Source organism: Ovis canadensis, chromosome 3 (genome assembly GCF_042477335.2).
Source record: "Ovis canadensis isolate MfBH-ARS-UI-01 breed Bighorn chromosome 3, ARS-UI_OviCan_v2, whole genome shotgun sequence".
Classification (NCBI taxonomy): domain Eukaryota; kingdom Metazoa; phylum Chordata; class Mammalia; order Artiodactyla; family Bovidae; genus Ovis; species Ovis canadensis.
This window is the reverse complement of record NC_091247.1, coordinates 103,966,475-103,988,625: the sequence shown is the minus strand read 5'-3', so window position 1 is coordinate 103,988,625 and position 22,151 is coordinate 103,966,475. Positions and strand designations below refer to the sequence as shown.

Below are 22,151 nucleotides of genomic sequence, written 5' to 3'. Positions count from 1 at the left end.
TTTGGTTTTCATCAGCCACATTAAGACTTTCCCTCGGACTACAGAAGCGCAGGGCTCGGAGAGCTGAGTCCAGACCCTCCAAGGAGAGCCCCACCTGTCAGCAACAGAATCACAGGGCACACAGGCGAGCAGTGCCCGACTCCTCGCCAGGTAAGGCAGTGGCATCAGGGCTGACCCAGAGAGGAGGATGCTCAGGCTCTGCTGCTCAAACAACATTGAACTCTTCCAGGCACAGGTGACGGGGATCCACTGCTCCCAGATTTACAACCACCATTTCCAATCACTTAAGAAAGGGAGGCAAGAGTTCCTCTTTGGGGAGCATCCAAACTGAGGCTATAGTAGAAAGGTTCCTTACATCTTGACACTTTAAGTAGGATTCCAAAAGTTATGAACACAAAACATGCAGCGAAGCAGGCTCTGGAGCATCCAGAAACATTTCCACGTCCTCAGGTCACATGGTAGAGGTTGCATTCGGTGTCAAAACGTGAAGCAGTTTCACAGTTAGTCCCACAGCACCCGTGACATCTCCCAAGCGTCTCTCGACTTCACACATCTGACCGGGGGCCTAAAGAGGCCTAACTGGGAGTGTCACAAACACACCAACAGAACCAAGATCCACCCTCAAGAACAAACGCCAGAGTGGCAAGCCCCTGCAGAATGCCCCTTCCCCATGGCCACCTAACGAGGGTCAGTAACACCCGAGTGTGTCCTGCAGTCCCAGGCCCTAACGGACAGGCAGCCAGGTGTCTTTTCCAGCTCAGCTTGCATCTGCAGAGAATGATGGAAGGAGGGAGAGGCAGGGAAGAGATTGCCATCCAGATCTCCAAGGAAAGTGCCTCAGGTGGACAGGGGCTTGGACAAAAAGCAAAAACCAGTGGCTGGCTGGCCAGAAGGTGTGAGGCGTCACCAGTTTCTAGTCCTTGAAGACTTACAAGTGAAGCCCAAGGGCCCTGTGAGCCCAACAGCAAGGCAGCCTGGGCTCGGTAACTCCTTCCAGTGGTTCTGGCATCACGGCGGCCCAGGTTCTCGCCAGCCCTCTTCACTCCCAAGTGGCGGGACCTTGGGAAAAGGCACATCGCAGTAGCGTCACCCGGGGGAGGCTTCCTGAGCCAGAGCTGGCTGTCCTCACAGGTGACGGGGGAGCCAGCGTCCCTGCCCGCACAGCTCCAGTGACAGAGCCGCATCCCTGACCAGGTGCTGGCAACAGGAGAAGGCCCACCCGGCCGGGTGGGTAGGTCAGCGCGGCTGCTCCCACACCACCCAGGGCACAGTCACACAGGTCGCGGGTGCGGGGGGCACTCAGTAGAAACGCTTCCGACTCTGGTCCTGCCATTTGTTGTAGAGTATGATCCCGATGACAATGGCAAAGACGGAAAACACCAGGGAGAAAAAGACGATGAGAAAGAGGGCCAGGCCGCTGAGGGGAGGCAGCGGGGCTGTCACTGAGGAAGCAATAGAGAAACAGATCAGAAGGAGGGGGACGCTCGGGGAGGGAAGGACCGAGAGCTGTTCCAGTTTCTGGGAGCCGGAGCTCCAGTATACCCTTTCCACACGCCAAAATCTAAACCTAAGCAGCCCTGAACTGCTCATTGGTAACGTGGAGACCAGTGAGAGAGCAGGGGCCAGTGCCCCAGGTGCCCCGGAGAAGAACAGAGGCGAGTCAGGCCCCACTGCTGGGCTGCACGGCCCCCCGAGCTCCCAGCAGCCTTCAACCCCCTGGCCGGTCATGGGGCCCTCTCCCGGGACCTCTGTGCTCACTCTCAGGCAGCTTCATGTTGTCCACTGAGGGCAGGAACACGTCCCGATGCAGCTTCTCCTCTTCCGGGGTCCTCTCCACCGTCAGCTCAAACAGCTTCAGGGAAATGACATCATGGTTGTCTAAAGACAGGCAGAATAACAAAGGGATGACTCAAGACACCCTGAGAAGAATGTCTTGGTTCAAGCTTCTAGTCCACAGTGACCTGAAAAAAAAAAAACAACCCACCACAAACCTCTTGTTTCTCATCTAAAACTAAGGTCAGGTAACAGGGGATATTCTACATTATCCTATGTATACAGTTTTCATCAACAAGCACGCATCACCTACACACATTTGTCTATTTTATTTTTGGCTGCGCTGGGTCTTTGCCGCCGCACGGGCTTCTCGCGGCAGCGGCTTCTCCTGTTTCGGAGCACGGGCTCTAGAGCACAGGCTTCAGTCGTTGTGGCGTACGGGTTTAAGACGCTCCACAGCACGTGGGATCTTCCTGGATCAGGGCTGAAGCTGTGTCTCCTGCATTGGCAGGCGGATTCTTTACCACTGAGCCACAAGGGAAGCCCCCTATATAATTTCAAAATTGAGAGATAATACAAGAGCTAAGCCCCAATCACAGGTAAGACCTTTCAGGAGACACAGCAGCCCCACAGCTTCCTTTTAACATGGGCTACACACGTGACCGAAAGAGGAGCGGGCCGCACAGCAGCTGTTTAACGGGCCATGAGCAGGGCACAGCTACTGGCCTGGAGCACACTTCCCTTCTGGACTGTGGCTAGCTCTTACCAGTTCCTGTGACTATGACCCTGAATCTCACCACTAATTACCAGAGAAGGATGAAGGAGTTAGGGGCTCATTTTTTTTTCTCTCCCCTTTTAAAGTAACATTATAAACTCACAGATTTTCCTTTTCCGGTAAGCGGCCTGAGGTGACTCCTAAAAATGGTGCGCTATTCACTTGACCCAGAAAACCCCACAAAATCATGCAAATCAAGAGGCTCAAATCTTCGTGTACACTTTAAGAACACTCGTGAAACCGCCCAGGCCATAAAGGGTATGCATATCCGAAAAGCCACCAAGTACCTGAAGGACGTCACATTAAAGAAGCAGTGTGTGCCGCTCCGCCGCTACAACGGTGGAGTTGGCAGGTGTGCACAGGCCAAACAGTGGGGCCGGACTCAGGGTTGATGGCCCAAAAAGAGTGCTGAATTTTCACTACACATGCTCAAAAATGCAGAGAGTAATGCTGAACTTATGGGCTTAGATGTAGATTCTCTGGTCATTGAGCACATCCAAGCGAACAAAGCCCCCAAGATGCGACGCAGGACTTAGAGAGCTCACGGTCGGATCAACCCCTACATGAGCTCTCCCTGCCACATTGAGACGATCCTTACTGAAAAAGAACAGATTGTTCCTAAACCGGAAGAGGAGGCTGCACAGAAGAAAAAGATATCCCAGAAGAAACTGAAGAAACAAAAACTTATGGCCCGGGAATAAATGCCGCAAAAAATAAATGCAAATAAAAGCAAAATTGTTGGTTGTCTTAATTAGTAAATGTATTTCAAGCGTTAGCAAAAAAAAATAATAATAAAAAAGTAAAAAAAATAAACTCACAGATTCAAACATATTTGATGTGTTTCAATCACTGTGTTTCAATCATGACTGCAGCCATGAAATCAAAAGACGTTTGCTCTTTGGAAGAAAAGCTATGACAAACCTGGACAGCTTATTAAAAAGCAGAGACATCATTTTGCCAACAAAGGTCCATATAGTCAAAGCTATGGTTTTTCCAGCAATCCTGTATGGATGTAAGAGCTGGACCATAAGGAAGGCTGAGCACCAAAGAATTGTTGCTTTTGAACTGTGGTGCTGGAGAAGACTCTTGAGAGTCCCTTGGACAACAAGGAGATCAAACCAGTCAATCCTAAAGGAAAACGGTCCTGAGTATTCATTGTAAGAACTGACACTGAAGTTCCAATCCTTTGGCCACGTGATGTGAAGCGCCGACTCACTGGAAAAGACTCTGATACTGGGAAAGATTGAGGGCAGGAGAAGGGGGCAGCCAAGGATGAGATGGTTGGATGGCATCACTGACTCAATGGACATGAGTTTGAGAAAACTTTGAGACAGTGAAGGTCAGGGAAGCCTGGCGTGCTACAATCCATGGGGTGGCAGAGAATCGGACATGACCGGACAACTGAGCAACAAAATACACTGAAGCTGAACCTCTTACTGATGCTCAACTCAAACCAACCTTACCCAGGGGAAGCCTATTCAAGTTGACTCCTGAGTCCTTTAACGTGAACCGACAAGTTTTTGATATCTTCTTTGCTTTTCTGGGAAGTTTTTAGCTTGTATCTGCTACCTTATACCTGGCATCAGACACATTCTCCAGGAAGCTTTTATTCCTGTTAGTGGGAACTGGTATTAACAGGCCACAGATATGAGTGCAGAGGTGCTCAGTGCTCCTAGGTTGTTACTGCGGACGGGACTTCTTGCCATCTCTATTATTAGGATGACGTTTACGGCTGTTTGGGCTCTTAGAATCTTTAGCAGGTGAAACCAGGTTAAAAAAAACAAACAAACTGGATTTACCTTCAATTAGGAAAAATGTTTTCTGTGCCAGGACTGAGATTGAACAACAGGACAGCCCACAGTTTCTCCTGGCAACAACGAGCTGAGACAGAGTAGATGCTGCCCATTTCAGGTGGGCATTTGCCTTTCTGTTTTGACACAAGAAAGTTCCATTTCATACCAGCTTCATTCACAATACACTATATTAATCAAAAGAACCAAAAGTTTCTTTACCTCAAAAGATGTCATGATTGAGGCTTAGGGACATAAAAGAGAAACTTTGGAAACAAGTAGGTAGAAAATCCAGAGAAGATACAAGAGCCTGGTTCTGCTCATGTCACGTAAGTCAAGTAAGGCAGGAGTTTCAGGGTAACCGGTCAAATGAGCTCAAGAGAAGACAAAGAGCAAACACGCAGAGCAAAGAAACAGAGGGGGCTTTCATGAGAGCAGGGCCGTGGTAGAGACACGGGTCCGAATGCAGCGTTCGCCACGCTGGTAATTTACAGAGGCGTCTGCACACCCGACACGGCCCAAAGTCGAGCACACGGTCAAGACTCTGTACTCCCAGTGCAGAGGACTGATTGGGGAACTGAAATCCCACATGTCTTTGGGCAACTAAGCCCAAGAGCCACAGCTACCGAGCTTGCAAGCTCTGTAGTCCACACGCCACATCAAGAGAAGCCCCAGTGCAGCCCAACTATAAATAAATAAATAAAATGTAGGTTTTATTAAAAAAAAAAAGAAGAAGAAGAAATCTGAGCACAAAAGAGTTTGGGGGTCAGTCAAGGAGAAGCTTTGCGAGGAGAAGGGGAAGTCAGCGTATCGGGTGAAGGGACTTGCCTGCAGAAACAGGCACAAGAAAAAGGAGAGCACAGACTGGAAGCACCGGCTTGATGAAGAGGCGAGCACTGCCTGCTGTTAGCAGCAAACCTCTCCCAGATACAACTGTGCGAGACGACTCCAGGCCTGGGCAATCTGGGCTCTACGCACAAGAATGCAAGAAGGGGAGCCCTCGTGGGCACCTGCTTGCCAGAGCTCTGCCCCGCTGGCTCTCACGCCCGGGCCTGTCTCGTGAGACATGACCTGAGTAAGGAGCGCACAGGGCAGTACCTGAGAGATCGCCCGTGATGGACGAGGTGCCAAAGTAGTAGCCCCGGGGCAGGCGGACCCCCGGCACCTCGATGCAGTCCCTCCACTCGTGCTTGCCGTCGATGTCCATCATGATCTACAACACAGAGGCGGGGGGGGCAAGTCAGGGCTGGGCCCCGGCAGCGGAGGGAGACAGCCGCACTGCCGACGAGCGACACCCGGGACGGGGACTCACCGTCAGGTGCCTCTTGACATAGCGGATCACAAGGAAGGTGTCGTAATGGAGGTTGCGGACGATGGCTGTGCAGCCCCCCAGCTCTGTAGGCCGCCCATCCCGCTCGTGATCGTAGCTGAGAGAGCCGTTGTTCACCATGGCTGAGATGTAGGGGAACACCCGCTGGGAAGGCAGGGGAGGCAAAGCAGAGGGTGGTGAGGAAGAGCTCGCAGGAACGCCTGTGCCAACAGTGACAGGACTTCTGCACACAAAGCTGAGCTGTTCACGACAGGCCGGACGACCACTCTGCCTTGTCACTAGCAGCCTCGGAGGGCCCACGCTCAGAGGGTCACTGGAGGAACAAGGCCCGGAAGTGACTGGCCTCAGTACCTGCCTCCAGGAATCCTTCTCCCATCTGGGGTGGGTCCGAAATGGCCCCTCTGACGCCCTGGGGTCTGACTAGAATCCTGCCAGAGATCAGCACTTGGCACTGACATTCCACCCAAGACTGGTTTCCTCCTTCTTTGTACATGCACGTGTGCTAAGCTGTTAGTCATGTCCAACTCTTTCCAATCCTCTGGACTGTAGCCCAGAGGTTCCTCTGTCCACAGATTTCTCCAGGCATGAATCCTGGAGTGGGTTAATATGCCCTTTTCCAGGGGATCTTCCTGACCCAGGGACTGAACCCGAGTCTCCTGTGACTCCTGCATCACAGGCTAATTTTTCACCACTGAGCCCCTGGGGAAGCCCCTCTGTGTATGTGTGTATATATACACAGACATACAAACACGTTATCACCAACTGCCATGTAAACTTCTTGAAAAATCACTTATTATGCGTCTTTGTATGTGTCCATGTCCACCATAGCTCTACCTCTTCCCCTACAAGGGCAAGTACTAGGTTGGCCAAAAAGTTTTAATTTTCCATTAACAGCTTATGGACAAACTCAAATGAACTTTTTGGCCAACCTAATATTTGGTGCACCCAAGTATTCTGTTCGAAAATACCTGTTCGCTCAGGGAACTCTTTCCATTTAGGATAGCACCTTTCAAATTCTAACATTCTATAAGCATATGATGAGAAGTGGATCAGGACTCAGAAAGGACAGTGCCAGAACCAAGTGGCCTGGTGGTATTCTCCAGCCACAGGTGACTCTCTTCAGTCAAAAGACCTTCCGGGCCTTCACTACACACACCTTCTCCCAATACTACTCAGTGGGCAAGGTTCTCCTACTACAAGTCTCCCCGGAGCCCACCCATCTTCCCACCTACTTCGGAGACCCTCTCTCTCCAGCAGCCCTTGCGGAGCAAATTCTTCCTTAGAAATGACAAGCTAACCATTTCATAACAAGCCTGGGGCTAAGGCAGTGAAGAGAGAGACAGGGTGATGAGAGGACAGGACACACGAGACATGCCACTTCTCTGGGGAGTTCCTCGTCGCTCTAGACAATCAACATGCAAGATGAAGATGCAGGCGGAACTGGAGACTGGTGACTCTGGAGACAATGGCCACACGGACTGTGAACAGTCGCAAATGCTGGATGGGCACACAAGGGGATCGGGGACGGCCACAGTGAGTCAAGAATTGAGTACCTGGACTCCTGGAGAATACCGCCTCTTCTGGGCCTGAGAGGGTCCAGCAGGTTATTATAAAAACAAGACAGGGCACAGAAGACAGGAGACCAAGTCAGAAAGAAACATCTGTGCAAGAGCTATGACCCAGCTGCAGTGGAAGAGCACCAATCTCAATCCCCAAACTAATCTCAATCCCCAAATAGAATTTCAGGGTCCACGGAGGGCATTCCATAAGTCCTCAGACCCCTCAAAATTATAGGCAAAAATAATTGTAGGCAAAAACACTACGCAAGCAGGTGCTTGTACATTTTCTAAGGGGAAGGTCTGGTGCTGTCATCAGAGTCTCAAGGGGGCCTGTTAGGAAGACCTCTCTAACACGCACAGGGTCCTAAACTTTCACAACTTACAAAAACACCCAGCACCACCTTCTGTAAGCAGCCCTCACTTATGTCTCTGGCAGTCCAAAGGTCAGGCCATGAGTTTGTCTATGCCCAGATGACAGTACTTCTGCAGCAAGGAGAGAGACGAGGGTGATAAATATGGCTAGATTCTTCCAAACTCAAGGTGTCCTTGACTGCCCAGCATCTCAGGCTATAGCTCTTGCCCAGAAGACAAAAATCCCACCACTTCAGAGACTATCAAATTAACTCTAATCCAAAGGGGTCATTTACCCTCTAATTGAGCCTTATGGCATATGTCTCCAAACAGTTATTGTTATTCTAACCTACAACATGTGGGCAATAAAGAGCTCCGTGGGAACGCTGCAGCAGGACAGATGTAGCAAAGTCACGAGGTTCAAGGGTGCTTAGCTTTGCTCCAAAAAAACTGCTACAGTTTTCAGCACCAGCAACAAGAGACGCCTACACAAGCTCAGTTTAGCTCTGCCCTACTGTGGGCCAAGGGGTAGAACCCACAGCATTCCTTTCTCTAATACTCGGTATGCACCTAGTAGGAGCCAGGCACTGTCCCCGACACTGGATGCTCAATGGGAAATAAGACAGGCAGATGTCTGCTCTCATGGAGCTGACATTACAGGGGAGGAGACATACAATCAGTCTTGTTGTTCAATTGCTCAGTCAGGTCCGACTCTTTGTGACCCCATGGACTGCAGCACACCAGGCTTCCCTGTCCTTCTGTATCTCCCAGAGTTCGCTCAAACCCATGTCCATTGAGTTGACGATGCCATCCAACCACCTCATCCTCTGTCGCCCTCTTCTCCTCTTGCTCTCAATCTTTCCCAGCATCAGGGTCTTTTCCAGTGAGTCGGTTCTTCACATTACATGGCCAAAGGATTGGAGCTTTAGCATCAATCCAGTGAATATTCCAGTGAATATTCAGGGTTGATTTCCTTTAGGGTGGACAGGTTTAATCTCCTTGCTGTCCAAGGGACTCTCAAGAGCCTTCTCCAGCACCACAGTTCGAAAGCATCAATTCTTTGCCACTCAGCTTTCTTTATGGTCCAACTATCACATCCATACATGACTACTGGAAAAACCACAGCTTTGACTATATGGACCTTTGTTGACAAAGTGATGTCTCTGCTTTTTAAAATGCTGTCTAGGTTGGTCATAGCTTTTCTTCCAAGGAGTAATCATCTTTTAATTTCATGGCTGCAGTCACCATCTGCAGTGATTTTGGAGCCCAAGAAAATAAAGTCTGTCACTGTTTGAGACAGTGATAAATACTGATGAAAACAGAATAGGTAATATAATACAGAGGAGAAATATACCTGAGGAGACAACATCTGAACTGAGACCAAGCAGTCAGAAGGAATCTACCAAGAAATCTGAGGGCTGAAGAAGCATGAGGTTAGCATCTTCAGAACTAGGAGTGTCTGCAATTCAATGAGTGAGGAACAGGCTGGTGGGAGCTGAGGCGGGAGCCAGACCTTTCTGGGTCTTACAGTAAGGGTCTTGGGGGAGCCTCAGACCAGCTCCCCAAGCTGTTCTCTTATACCACCGGTGGCCTATGTACAGGACTACACAAGCAATGAAATGAATCACTGGATGATTAAACTGCTGGAAAACTACTCTTCTACAACTATCATTTAGGACAAGGGAATTATGAATGTGTTGTCAGCAGTCTACAGAAATGGGTTTCGGACGAAGTGCATAACTTCAATGAACAATGAGGGAAAAGAAGGGATTAAAAATGCACTCGGGAGCTCTGGTGATCCCAAGGCTTGCGTGATGTATCAACCCCAGTATCTGGGATCAGAAGTTTAAGTTGTAACTTTTGAGGGAGTGCTGAGAACAGTGATCCTTAACCTAAGGGTCCCAAGGCTGGTGAGGCACCCTTTTTTTAGCACCAGCCAGAGGTCAGCTGGGCCTCACCATGACCTGGGGGAGCTTTTCAACTGCGCATACATGAGGGAACTACAGTCAGAGAGCCTCATTCAGCAGGTTTAGAATGGGGCATGGGACTACGTCTTTTTTAAAAGGCAGGACTTCCCTCGTGGTCCAGCGGTTGAGAAGCTGCCTCCCAAAACACGGGACACAGGTTTGATCTCTGGTTGGGGAACTAAGATCCCACAGCCTTGGGGTAACAACTAGAGAGCCTGTGTGCCGCTACTAAGACCTGATGTAGTTAATTAAAAAAAAAAAAAAAAAGGCTCTATGGATGATTGGGATGTGCCAGGCGAATTTAAGAAATATAGCACTAGACAGGCCTACAGCTTCAAAGCTGGAATCTGTCCACTTCAGCAACTCATGGCTTGGCCTTCAAATTGACACCGCACATTAACCATAAGTCTTTAAATGCCACTTTAACTTCTATGCCCAGTCAGGAGTTCTTGAAGGGTTTCCTGGGTACCCACTAATTTCACACAGAAGCTAAGTTTCCTTCCTTGGAAAGCAGCCTATATTCAGCCAGAACCAAAGGCAGGAGAGTCAGCCTGACTGGGCAAAGGTAGCGGTTTCATTCCTCTTTGAAGAGCCACCAAAAATTAGGAGCTCCTGCCTGCTGTCCAAATGGTGGTTGTCTGAAGAGTGGGGACGTGCTTTTAACTTTTTGTGCTACAAGGTACTATTGTACCTTCAGCGCACCTTGAATGAAAAGAGACTCGTGAACTTGTGAACCCTATGCTAAACCCCACAGGTGCAAAGCACACTCGCTGTGACTCACTAGGTAGAGGAAGGGGCATACACAGCCCGCTGGAGTCGGGGAGGCCTGGGTTCTCACTGCAGGCGCCGACTCCTGCCTGTGTGACCTCGGAGATCCTGTTTCCGCACTGTACGCAGGCAGGCCAACACGCAGCTCCCAGGGCTCACATGAAGATGACGTGAGACACGCAGCACGTTTAGCACAGTGCCCGGCACTCAAACGGGGGTCAACAGACATTCATTCAAAGACTAAGTGAATTTCTAGACCTAAACACTGTTTACAGGTGCTCATATGTAAACACAAAACCAAACATATGTTTTTTAGAGCAGGAATTCCCAGACCACTGGCTGTTATGGACCACTAAAAATCTCCAAACACATAACACATTCTGGGGATTAACAGGTTTGCTTTTCCTTGATTTTTTTTTTTTGCCTATTAAATATGTTAAAATACAATTAAAATACAATAACTGTATTAAAATACAATGACAAGACAGCCATCTAAAATAAACATCAGTTTTAAAAAGAACATTTTAAATGAAAAAAAAGAAATATTTCATAATAAATAAATAATAAAACATTTCACATTTATGAGAAGTCACTTCACTGTTCCTACTGTCAAACCAGGGAAGCTCTGTTACCAACCAACACAAGTCTATGAACCAGCATCCAGGAGTCACTCTCAGAGCAGGTTTACCAACGTAAACCACACTGCACTTGAGCAAGCTGACCAGGTCTGCTCTCTGGAACCCAGGTGTGAAGACAAGGAGCATGGGAGGGGAGAGGGAGAGCACGCAGCCACGGCAGCACTGCCGAGATGTCTGCAAATGTCCCCGGGGACATCACTCAGCGCTGCGAACACAAACAGCCAGCACTTTCTGAGAGCTTACCCTGTGCTAAGAGGCACGTCTGAGCCTTCACTGCCACACACGGGAATGCTGCGCTGTGCTGTGAACTCTCAGTGCAGCCAACTCTCTGCAACCCCATGAACAGACTAGAGCCCACCAGGCTCCCCTGTCCATGGGATTTCCCAGGCAGGAATACTGGAGTGGGTTGCCATTTCCACCTCCAGAGGATCTTCCCAGCCCACGGATCGAACTCGTCTCCTTCGTCCCCTGCACTGAAGGCGGATTCTTTACCACTGAACCACTGGGAAAGCTCAGCATGTGAATGCTCTTGTTAATGAGAACATAGTTCAACTCTGTGGAAGAGGAGATCTTGTCTACAGTTCTACTTCGGGGAACCCAGGAACCTCCTGAAATTGCATGTAAAATCTTATTGTATTCAACTGTAGCAGAAATACATTTCTACTTCTCAGCCTCAATCCCTAATGACATCTGAGAGCTGGCCAATATTCCTGGGACCTAATTTCCAAAGGAGCGTCTCTTAGAAAACACTGCCTCACCAAGGACTGAGAAAAAATAAACAAACCCCACTAAATCACATCCAAATAGTATAAGGAGAGAATTTACAAAGTTATAGAGTTCTTTTAATAATGTAAAAATTCTTTCCACCAACAACGAAGAGAGCAAGAAGGATCAGTGTTTTCATCAACATAAAGGTTGGAGGGAATGTGTTGTTAAATTCACGGCACATTATTGCTTATTCCAGTTTCAAAAGAGGAAAAACAATCATTACGTTAAAAAAATATGGGAAGCACCTCAAACTCAACTTCCAAGCCGGCCTGATCTGAGAAGAGCAGTGAGCTGCTCACGCCACTCGCCAACCAGCTGTTTCTGCGTCCAGGGGTCCTTTATGCCAGCTATATATGGGACTCACCTAGAGATGTTTGAAAAGGTTAAGCTGCCCATCAGACTCTCTGAGCTTGGGGTCTGGAGAGCAGTAGCTTTAAATGCTTTGCAGATAATTCCGAGGGCAGTTGCAGCTGAGGCAGAAAAGAAGTCCCAATTTTAACCACCTGAAACTGATATTTTTGGTTAACATCTACTCTCCTTACAAAACAAGGCCCATCAGATCTGCCCTCTTAAGCAGAATGACTCCTGACTGATGGTGAAATGGAAGCTGAGAGCGTGAATGATTTATTTCTGGGAGAAACAGAGAGCCATGTGTAAAACTCTAGTCAAGCCCTAAAGCCCATGCGTGCTTCAGATACATTTCTAACCACCACTATTTCCTCAGCGGGACTGAAAACCCTTCTCACGACATCCCCCTCATTAAGATCCTTTAGTGCACTTATCCCCTAAAATACTTTTAGCTCCAGACTCCCTGATAGGCACACCACCCTTCAGAACTCGCCCCACCGTGTGCATGGTGAGGGCGAGTCACCTACACTCAAATAGCTCTGCTGCTGGTCTAAACAGTCAGGTCACCTGCCACCCGAGGAGACGCCGCTCAGTCACAGTGGCCCAGGAATGCGCTTGGGACAGAAGAGCGTCAGCAGCAAAGAACGCAAGGTGAAGGGCGGCCTTGGAACACGGGGAGACTGAGGGCCCTCTTTCTCTCTAGCCTCATCTCTCTCTCACGCCGCCTTTTCCCCGTCACTTTCACTGTCCCTTCTCTAACTTCAACACATTAACATACGCTTTTCTATCTGCATCTAATCTGATCTAATTCTGCAGATTTCAAAGTCAATATCACTTCCTGGAGGAAGTCCCCCCACCAGTGAGATGCTCCTGCCAGGTCTTCCAAGAGGACCTCCGCAGAGCCCCCATTAGCATGTTCACATGCCAGAGCTACCGAGCGCAAGGGCCACGCAGATCTCGCTCACTGATTCCCGGGCCAGGCACCTCAACAGTGGCTGATGTCTGGCAGACTGAAGAAGAGCCCAGAAGCGACACTGAGAAGCAAGTCTCTAACTGACCCACAACGAAAGGTTCCCCTTGTAACTCAGGTCTCACTTTCTACCCCCTTTAAGCCAAACTCTCTATGGAAATGTGAAAAACTGCTGAATCTGGGTGTTGCATAGACAATGATCTGTTCACCCAATTTTTTTTTATACGTTTGAAATTCTTCATAAAGAACTTTTTGGGGAAAAACTAAGTTCTGCTTCCATTTCTAATCGTGCCTTTCTTGCTAAATATTATTTGGTGATAGGATACCCAGCAACAACATGTCCTAATCATTTTCCCACCATCTGCTGGCAGAGTCACCAGGCGGAGAGAGCACACAGGCCTGCAGCTGGTATAAGCAAGTACTAGAGAACCCTATGGTCAGCGAACAAAGCGCAGGATGCTTCTGCTAACAGCCAGACTGCTGTTGCTGTTGCTGGTTAGTCACTAAGTCGTTTCTGACTCTAAGTCTTCACTAAGTCTTTCTGACTGTAGTCCGCCAGGCTCCTCTGTCCATGTGATTTCCCAGACAAGAATACTGGAGTAGGCTGCCTCTTCTGGGTGGTCTTTCCAACCCAGGGACTGAACCCGTGTCTCCTGCGCTGGCAGGCGGATTCTTTACCACTGAGCTACCAGGGAAGTCGACTGGATCCTCTACCAGGTTTCAACGAAATGCTGAGATTTCATCAGTTTCTTTTACAGCCTTTCCTAGAGGAAAGGTCTGAGAAGAGGAAGAAGGAAAGGATACGGGCGACGGGGGAGCAGCTGCAGAAGCGAGCTCAGCAGCGACACAGGAAGTCAGGGGAGCGGAGGCACACAGTTCAGCCCGCCTGGCCTAGGAGCCACAGCACCACCTGGCCACGCATGCTCGAGTCTAGTGGCTCCCAATGAGCGCGAGGGACGACACTGATTAACACCGAAAAGCCCTCATCACGAGGACCACTCCCAAGACTGTGCACCATGAACAACTCTCTTCTAGGAAAAAAAAAAAAAAACTGACACAGACATTAACTCTTGAAGTGCAACAGACGAAGAAAATAGAACCAAACCCCTCACGTCCTCTTCCGTGTTCCCGCCTGAACAACATTCCTAAGGCAAAGGGCTGTGGGGTCAGTTCAGTGTGGCTGACCTAAGCTAGGACACTGGCCATTACCTCTTGCTGCTTCTCCTCATTGGGATAGGTGTCTACAAATACTCCCAGCCCCACAAATTTGTCCATGTTTCCAAACACAGGCCCTAGAGAGAGAGAACAGATGATGAACAACAGTGAAACCAAGCCAAGAGTTGATAAAGGAATAATACATCACTGTGATGGAGGAAAAAGTGAGATTCAAAGGACCCCCAGGCGTCCCTTTAAGATGAGGACACAACTGTAGAAACGCCCCGTGAAGGGCTCAGCCTGTAGCAAGCATTCAGTAAGCACCTGCAGTTGTTTGTCATTAAAGGGGAAAGAGAGAAGGCCAGCGTCTCCTTGCTTAGCACTCCAGCTGCTCCCTGATTTGACCTGGTTGCTAAGGTGCCCCTGAAGAATTCTGCTTCACAAACACTTGTTGATAACTATGCCCCCGAGTGAACCGAATTCCCAAGTTTCTGCTTCTAATTGCAGAAGAGATCAAGTCAGATCAAGCTCAGTTTGTCATGTACTTGCAGCAGAGCCTCCCATACAAAAAGGAAAAACAGCTAACTCTTCTTCTTTCTCCTGACTCAGGAGTTCTGAGATGGGTCTCTACTCGGGCCCAGGAGAAACCAGTATGCCCAGCGTCAGTATTTGGAAGGGCCAGTGCTTTCCTTCAGCCAATTGGGCCGCGAAGTTTCAAAGAGAAAGCGGAAGTAAGCAATACACAAGAAACCATCCCAGGATGAGTCAAGGTCAGCTGCTTTTAGGACTCAGACCCCATCCTAGAGACTAGCCAGGCCAGTGTTCATCCAAACATCCAGGGAGAGGGAACACACTGGCACTGTGAAGTCATGCCCGTCTCACGAAGAGGGCGTGAAAAAGCAGGCCTGTCACCCCCCCAAGAGCAGCCCAGGGTCCCAGTACCTGGCTGCATCCGATCCTTGGTGTACCAGATGGCCAAGCCATCCCCGTGCAGGTTCTTCTTCCCCTGCCCGTGGATTCGGAAGTGCACCTGCAACTCCCAGTCTCTCAGGAAACATGGCTAGAGGGAAAAAGACGCCGCAGTCAGAGAGGAGCCTGAGACACCAGGCCTCGGGCCCTCATCCACGGCCTACGGACTTGGAAACACAAACGCGGGGCACGCGAGGCTAAGATGCAGAACCAAAATTTAAGACTTGCTAAGGGTTTGTGTAGTAAAATTAAACAGATTGAGCCATTTATCTGTACGTGATATTTAATATGAAAGTGAACACACCTCCCGATCAGTCACCATCTCCCAACAGAAACAGGATAGCATCCCAAGGTTGGAAAAGACGAGAGCACTTCATGTTAGACTGCTGTGATCCTGTACCCGCCCAGCAAAAGATCTCAGCGTCCAGGGTAGAGGTGGCTGAATTAATACTCATCTGCAATTATGATCACCCCTGTGAGAGAACGACTCTAACAAGCTGGGATCTCAAGAAAGGTCAAAGCCTCATTCATTACAAAAGAAAAAGATAACCTCAGTCATCATGCAAAGGTCTCCAGGAATAATTAACATCTGCTACAAACAACTCTAATTAGCTAGACTTGGCCCTATGCCAAGCTGAGGGGCAACCCAGAGTTCCCACGAGAAGGGATAAGCTATGCCCCCACCAGTGTCAGGCCCTCAGCCAAGGAGCAGAAATCCACCAAAGGAGACACCCCCAGCCCCAGAGACAGCCTCTGGTGGAAAAACACGAAGGAGGTGGGCACTAAACAGACTCCTGTTTTTCTTTTGAACTTTGTATCAAAACCTTGGGGGGAAAAAAAAAGTAGAGACAGAAGTAAGTGGATAATTCAGTGTTCTAAACAGTTGAACACTTTCAAAGAGAAACTAGAGTAAGTATTTGGTTTAGAGAGGCTCCTAGTTAGGCTTCAGTGTGAAAAATGAGGGGAATGAAGAGCAGATAGGCCAGTTCAGGCAGAGGCCCTCCACGTAGATTGTTCAAAAACAAACAAAAAAACCCAGTAGATTGCTCTGGCTCTTGAGCAACAATTATTTTCAGCTTCCATTTTCAATTTCTGGGAAATCCTCTGAAAGTACTAGTATTAGTACATAGTCAAAAGAAAAGGGGTGTGGACACTTCTGAGTTCACCAAAGAACCCTGAAATCTCCAATAGCTTCCCCTCCTCTGATAAGCCAAGCCCCCAGTTGTCATCTTGGGTTCTCATCTTTCCGCTATTTCATTTTGATTTCAGGGCAAGAGTGAAATTCAGTGGCAGGAAGCTGCCCCCATAGCCAGTGCTTAAGTATTACGCCTCTGGGAAGACACTGAGCCAAGAAGGGTCCGACGCTCTTGCCCTTGGCCTTGTGTAGTTCAATGCTATACAGCCCTGCTCGGGGTTATGTCTAACAGTGGGTCTCAAACTTGGCTGCACGTCAGATTCACCGAGGGAGCTTCTAAAAATCCAAGTGTCCAAGATGTACCCATTCTAATTAAATTAGCATCTCTGGGGGTGGGACCCAGCCACCAACCCCAAAGGACAACCAAATTGGAGCACTACTGCTCAAACAAATCCATCCTATTCAAGTAACTCAGGAACAATGCTAAGGCTCACTCTGACAGTCAGGTAACACAAAATGTAGGTGACAGAGCATCTGAAGAAGAGCAAGATAACTAGATCCTAGACTAGAATCACTGCTACATAAAGTGTTGCATAGAGACAGCTAGCAAGATAACAGCAAAGCATCAAGCCTTGGACAGAATCATTGATAATCCATAGACCTGTATCAGTGACTCCTGTAACAGACATGTAACAAACAACAGCGCATTTCTGTAACCATCTTAACTTTCCAGGGCTTTTTCACGTCTATTGCCTTATTTTATTCTCACAGTGACCCTAGTGGGCAAGTAGAAGCAATATGATGAAGCTCATTTGACAGCTGGAGAAACTGAAAACTGAGAGAGGATAAATAACTGCCAGGGCTCACAGAGGGTCTGTGAGACCGCTAGGTTGAGAACCCAAGTCTTTCAGCTGCCGGCCCTCCACCTCTTCTATCCGAACACACTGCCCTGCATTCCGTCCAAGAATGAGCTCAGCACTGCAATCTGGGTTAAGGGGCCAGGGTGTACAAACAGCTCACACAGAAACTTCTCGTCTCTCTGCTTCTTCAGAATTCTCTGCCACATAAAATAAGCAGGAACAAGAAACTGTTCCTTCTTCTGAGATGCACTTATCCACAACCAATGATAAAAACCATGGGAAAGTAAGTTCTTAGCCTCTGAGAACCCAAAAGAGAGTATTCAAGAATGCCAAGGTCACTCCCCAAAGTAAAGTGATCATAAAAGATTTGCAAAGAGCCCTGGAAACCGAAAAGAAAGCATCATCTTACACTTGTACCAAATCACAGTGCAGCCACACCAGGAATACTGCATTCACTTCTTGCCGCCATACCTCAAGGAAGACAATGTCGCTAGAAAAGGCCCAGAGAAGGACAAATAAAATGACCAAGGGCTCAAAGTGGCTTTTACATGAAAATAAAATTTAAAATTCAACTCAAAAGGAAATAACAAGGGGTGGGGGGGGTGGGCGGGAAGGGGTCAGGGATCCTGGGATGAAGCATAGGATAAATTTAAGAGTAGTTTTTTATTTTATAAAGCAAAGTAATTAAATGTGAGTTGACTTATTATCCTCCAAAGTAACACTTTGGTCAATCAGGAACTAAAGACATTTCAGAAAACTGAATCAAAACCAATTATTTGCTATAATTACGGGAAGAGAGATCATCTCCCTAAATATCTGATTTCAATATGAACGTCATCATAATCTCTGAAATGAAAATACTTCATATTCACAGAGGACAGAATATGCGGGGGTGGGGGCGGGGACTGAGAATAAGTCAGTATGCCACTGAACTTTTTTTTAGTACTTTCTGGGTCGCCAACACAGGAGGGAGAAAGATTCTTACCACCCGGTTCCACAGGGCACCCTGTTTACTTTGCATATCCGGGGTAAGGCGGATATACTGGGTCATCACCATGGCATTGCCCATCAGATTCCACAGGGAGGAACTGCTTGTGCCCACACCTATGGGGAGGAAGTAGATCAGTTCATTCTCTTCAACCCCAAGCCATCTGGAAAACCGCCATGGACCCTCTGAAAGCTGGAGTCATCCTTCGCCCTGCTTCAGGTCCCACCTCCTGTCACTCATCAAATCTTAACTCGTTACCACCTTCCTTCTTTTCACAAATACTGTCTCAGGTGAAGACCCTAGAGCACATCAGAGCCGTCACTTCATCCATGCCACAGTAACCACTGCTCAGATTCATTGTTCCCCATTTTATATGTGAGTAAACTTTAGCACCATGAAAGAAAAAAATTTCCCCAGTTATACCAAAAAGAGCCTGACTCTCTGGGGCTCTAGGGCTTAACCACATTCTTTCTTTGAAGGAGAAGCTACTTTCCCCCTTACCTCAGATTATCAGCCCCTTGCAAGTGAGAACTCTGTGTCTGTTACCCACAGTATTAGCAAGGAGAAGGCACTGGAGACATCCTCTAAGGGAATAAGCGATCCCCCTTAGCAGCAGAGTATACTCTCTTATGCTTTGTGTGTTTGTTTGTATACTATCCCCATATCCTCCAGTAGAGAAACAAATTAAGCCATCTGCACCGATTTGGTCCTCTTTGCAGCTAACCATGTAAATTTGCTGGTTGATGAGTTGTGCCTAGTGGCCTATGTACACTAAACACACCAAAGCTAGGTGTGTTTCATCAGTAGGGCTCCCGGACTGGAGAACAGGTGTCCTCATTGACAACAGAATTTTATCTTCTCAGTGCGGCCAAGTTCTACCCCAGTTCTGCCTCATGCTTTATTTCTCGCACATCCGCAGCTCCATCAGGAGCCCAGTTCACTGCTAGTGGCCCTCAATCATGGTCCACCGTTCGCAGTTCTCTCCCCTGCCCACATTCCACCTGTCCATCTCTAAATCCCCTTCATCCACGCCCGGCGCTAGTGGCATCTGAGAACCCTGCTTCGACCTGCTGGAAACTTCCAGGACTAATTCCGAGGGGTGGAGAGAGAGAAAGCTGATCCCTGCTCTTAGGATCCGTGGCTCCCGAACACAGCCAGAGTCCCCAGGGGCTCCCACCCACCGCCGCCAGCTTCCTCGGGGTCACGAAGCCCTTCGCCGCCCCCGCCTCTACGGACAAGCTCCGGTCCCGAAGCCCTCCCCGTGCACGACCACCTCGCCCCCGGCGCCTCACCCTGGTAGGGCTTCGACAGCGAGTGCTCCCGTTTCAAGTACTCGAACGTTTGACCCGCCCCGACTTGCCGTGGCCCCTGCCCAGACCCTAGCAAAAGGAGAAGGAGCAACATCCTGGAAACTTCCCGTGCCGACAAACGCCGCCGCCACCGCCGCCACCACCCAAAGGGTCCCAGGGCCACCGCCATCTTTCTCACCGCCGTCCCTTCATTAAAAGCCCGCCCCGTCCTCCAAGCCATTGGTCCGTGGGACCATCTGCTTCACGTCCTATTGGCTCTCATATAATCCCCGCCCCCGCAGGTGAGACTTTCACCGATTGGCTGGCTTGAGTACCAGTTGCCTTGCCAACTCGCCTGGACTCCCTTACGTTTTTGCATTTATCCTGAGTGCCACTAGGCCTCCTGGCATACATAGCGATTTCCATTTTGTGTCTGCGTTCTGGAGTAAATTTAAGGAGAAAAAACGTTTCTTCCAGTCCCCACGCAAACCTTCTAGCCTCACTGCCACTCACTCACTCACTCCTGACTGTACAGAGGTACCAATCAAGAGACTATAAAACTGAAAGGAGAAATAGAGAACTTTACAACTCAAGAAGCTGGAAAATTATCAAATTTATAAGAGGCTTGAAGAGTACTTATCAAACAACTTGACCTGATGACATTTATAAAACCAGCCAACAATGGCAGAAGACACATTCTCTTCTGTGAAAAAGAAACATTTACCAAGATAATCTGAGCCAAAAAACTCCAAACCTCCACAAATTTAAAAGAATTGAAAGCACACGAAGGATATTCTCCTATCGTGACGGTATTATACTAGAAATCTGTAACAGAAAGATTTCTGAGAAATCCCCAAATGTTTGGAAAGGAAACTCACTTCTGTATAATCTGTGAGAGAGTAGGGGGCTCTGGGGGACTTCAGCAGGTCCTCTGAGAAAGGAAAACAGAGTAATCAGTCCTTTACCTGTTAGTATATTCATATCTCCAGCCCTGAAGCCAAAAAACTGAGATTCATACCAGCTTCCATTCTCTTCTGCACCAATTCCATTACCCAACCAATAAATAACTGATGGTTTTAGTCTTAATCATTTCTCAGAGCCACCACAGCCTTTCCATCCCTCCCTTTGTCTTTCTGCTGAACAACAGCAACAAGTGTCCCAACCGTTGTTCTGGCCACCATCATCAACATGGCCATCCAAGTGATCTAAACCATGTAGCCATGCTCTTTCCCGAGTGTCAGGGTTAAGCCAGTCCGTATTGATAAAGCTATTAGAGTAGTGTCTGGCAAGTTGTAAGCACTGCTTCTGTTTAGTCCCTAAGTCTTGTCTCACTCTTTGCGACCCCATGGACTGCAGCACGCCAGGCTTCCCTGTCCTTCACTGCCTCCCAGAGTTTGCTCAAACTCATGTCTGTTGAGTCGGCAATGCTATCTCACCATCTCATCCTCTGCCACCTTCTTCTCCTTTTGTCTTCAATCTTTCCCAGCATCAGGGTCATTTTCAGTGAGTGGGCTCTTCACATCAGGTGGCCAAAGTGCTGAAGCTTCAGCTTCAGCATCAGTCCTTCCAATGAATATCCAGTGGATTTCCTTTAGGGCTGACTGTTTGATCTCCCTGCAGTCCAAGAATCATCCTTATTAACGGAGCCCATGATGGTTCCCAGGTGGCGCTAGTGATAAAGAATCTGTCTGCCAGTGCAGGAGATGCAAGAGGTGCAAGTTCAGTCCCTGGGTTGGTAAGTTCCCCTGGAGGAGGAAAATTGCAACTCGCTCCAGCATTCTTCCCTGAAAAATTTCATGGACATGAGGAGCTTGGCGGGCTACAGTTCATGGGGCCGAAAAGAGCCGGACCCAACTGAGCACACACACAAATGAGGGTTCACCATCACCCGTGAGGAGGAGATTCAGGCCCCTCAACTTAGCACACAAAGCCCTCTGGCATCTGACCCACAGCCCCCGTCCTTCATCTATATGCTCCAGTTTCCCTGTTTCCTCTTCTTTCCCTTAATCCACTTCCTCTGAAAGCCTTCCCTGACTCTCTCAGGCACTCTGAGCTTTCCGTGTTCCAAGAACATTTCTTACACAGCATTTGCTTGTCTTCCTGATAGACTTAATCAAAGTTAAATCTTTCTTTCTTGAGCATAAATATATTTAATAGGAGATAACATGGCTATGAGGGCTTCCTAGGTGGCTCAGTGGTAAAGAATCCACCTACACCAATGCAGGAGCCGCAGGAGACTTGGATTCAATCCTTAGATTAGGAAGAGCTCCTGTAGTAGGGAGTCGCAGTCCACTTCAGAAGGGAATGGCTGGCTACCCACTCCAGTATTCTGGCCTGGAAAATTTCATGGACTGTATAGTCCATGGGGTCGTAAAGAGTCAGACACGACTGAGTGACATTCACTTTCACTTCACTTTTGAGTATTCTTGCCAAGATAATCCCACGGACAGAGAAGCCGGGCAGGCTATAGTCATGGTATCGAAAAGATTCAGATGTGACTGAGGCGATTGAGCACACAAACACATGAATATGAGCCTGTTCTATGCGGAATCAATTTTTTAAAATTAAAGTTGTCACAGCCATTGATCTTTACACAAAGCAGATGACGGGGTGATAAAACCTTAGGAACTGAATGAATCTGTTTGTGTCATATCCTGGCTTTAAAATCATTCATGCCTCCAATTACCAGGAGTTAAAATTCAAACTCCCTAGTATAAC

The 22,151-nt window shown here is 48.4% G+C and overlaps 1 protein-coding gene across 14 annotated transcripts; it reads right to left on the bottom strand.

Moving 5' to 3' along the window:
• On the bottom strand, nt 1-19,699 carry LMAN2L (lectin, mannose binding 2 like). Of its 14 annotated transcripts, none has more exons than XM_069583925.1 (10): nt 19,633-19,655; nt 18,142-18,260; nt 17,566-17,646; nt 15,466-15,616; nt 15,135-15,252; nt 14,247-14,329; nt 5,651-5,812; nt 5,437-5,551; nt 1,759-1,878; nt 1-1,442 (listed from the first exon to the last, which is right to left on the bottom strand). In XM_069583925.1, the coding sequence occupies exons 4-10, from the start codon at nt 15,505-15,507 to the stop codon at nt 1,300-1,302; spliced, it is 783 nt and encodes a 260-aa protein (XP_069440026.1). In that variant the 5' UTR covers nt 15,508-15,616; nt 17,566-17,646; nt 18,142-18,260; nt 19,633-19,655; the 3' UTR covers nt 1-1,299. The 14 variants fall into 14 exon arrangements, with proteins under 14 accessions (XP_069440026.1, XP_069440029.1, XP_069440027.1 ...); XM_069583928.1 differs by lacking the exon at nt 15,466-15,616 and adding an exon at nt 7,222-7,254; XM_069583926.1 differs by lacking the exon at nt 15,466-15,616 and adding an exon at nt 7,222-7,254 and having other exon boundaries at nt 19,437-19,647.
• Nucleotides 19,700-22,151: the final 2,452 nt, after the last annotated feature.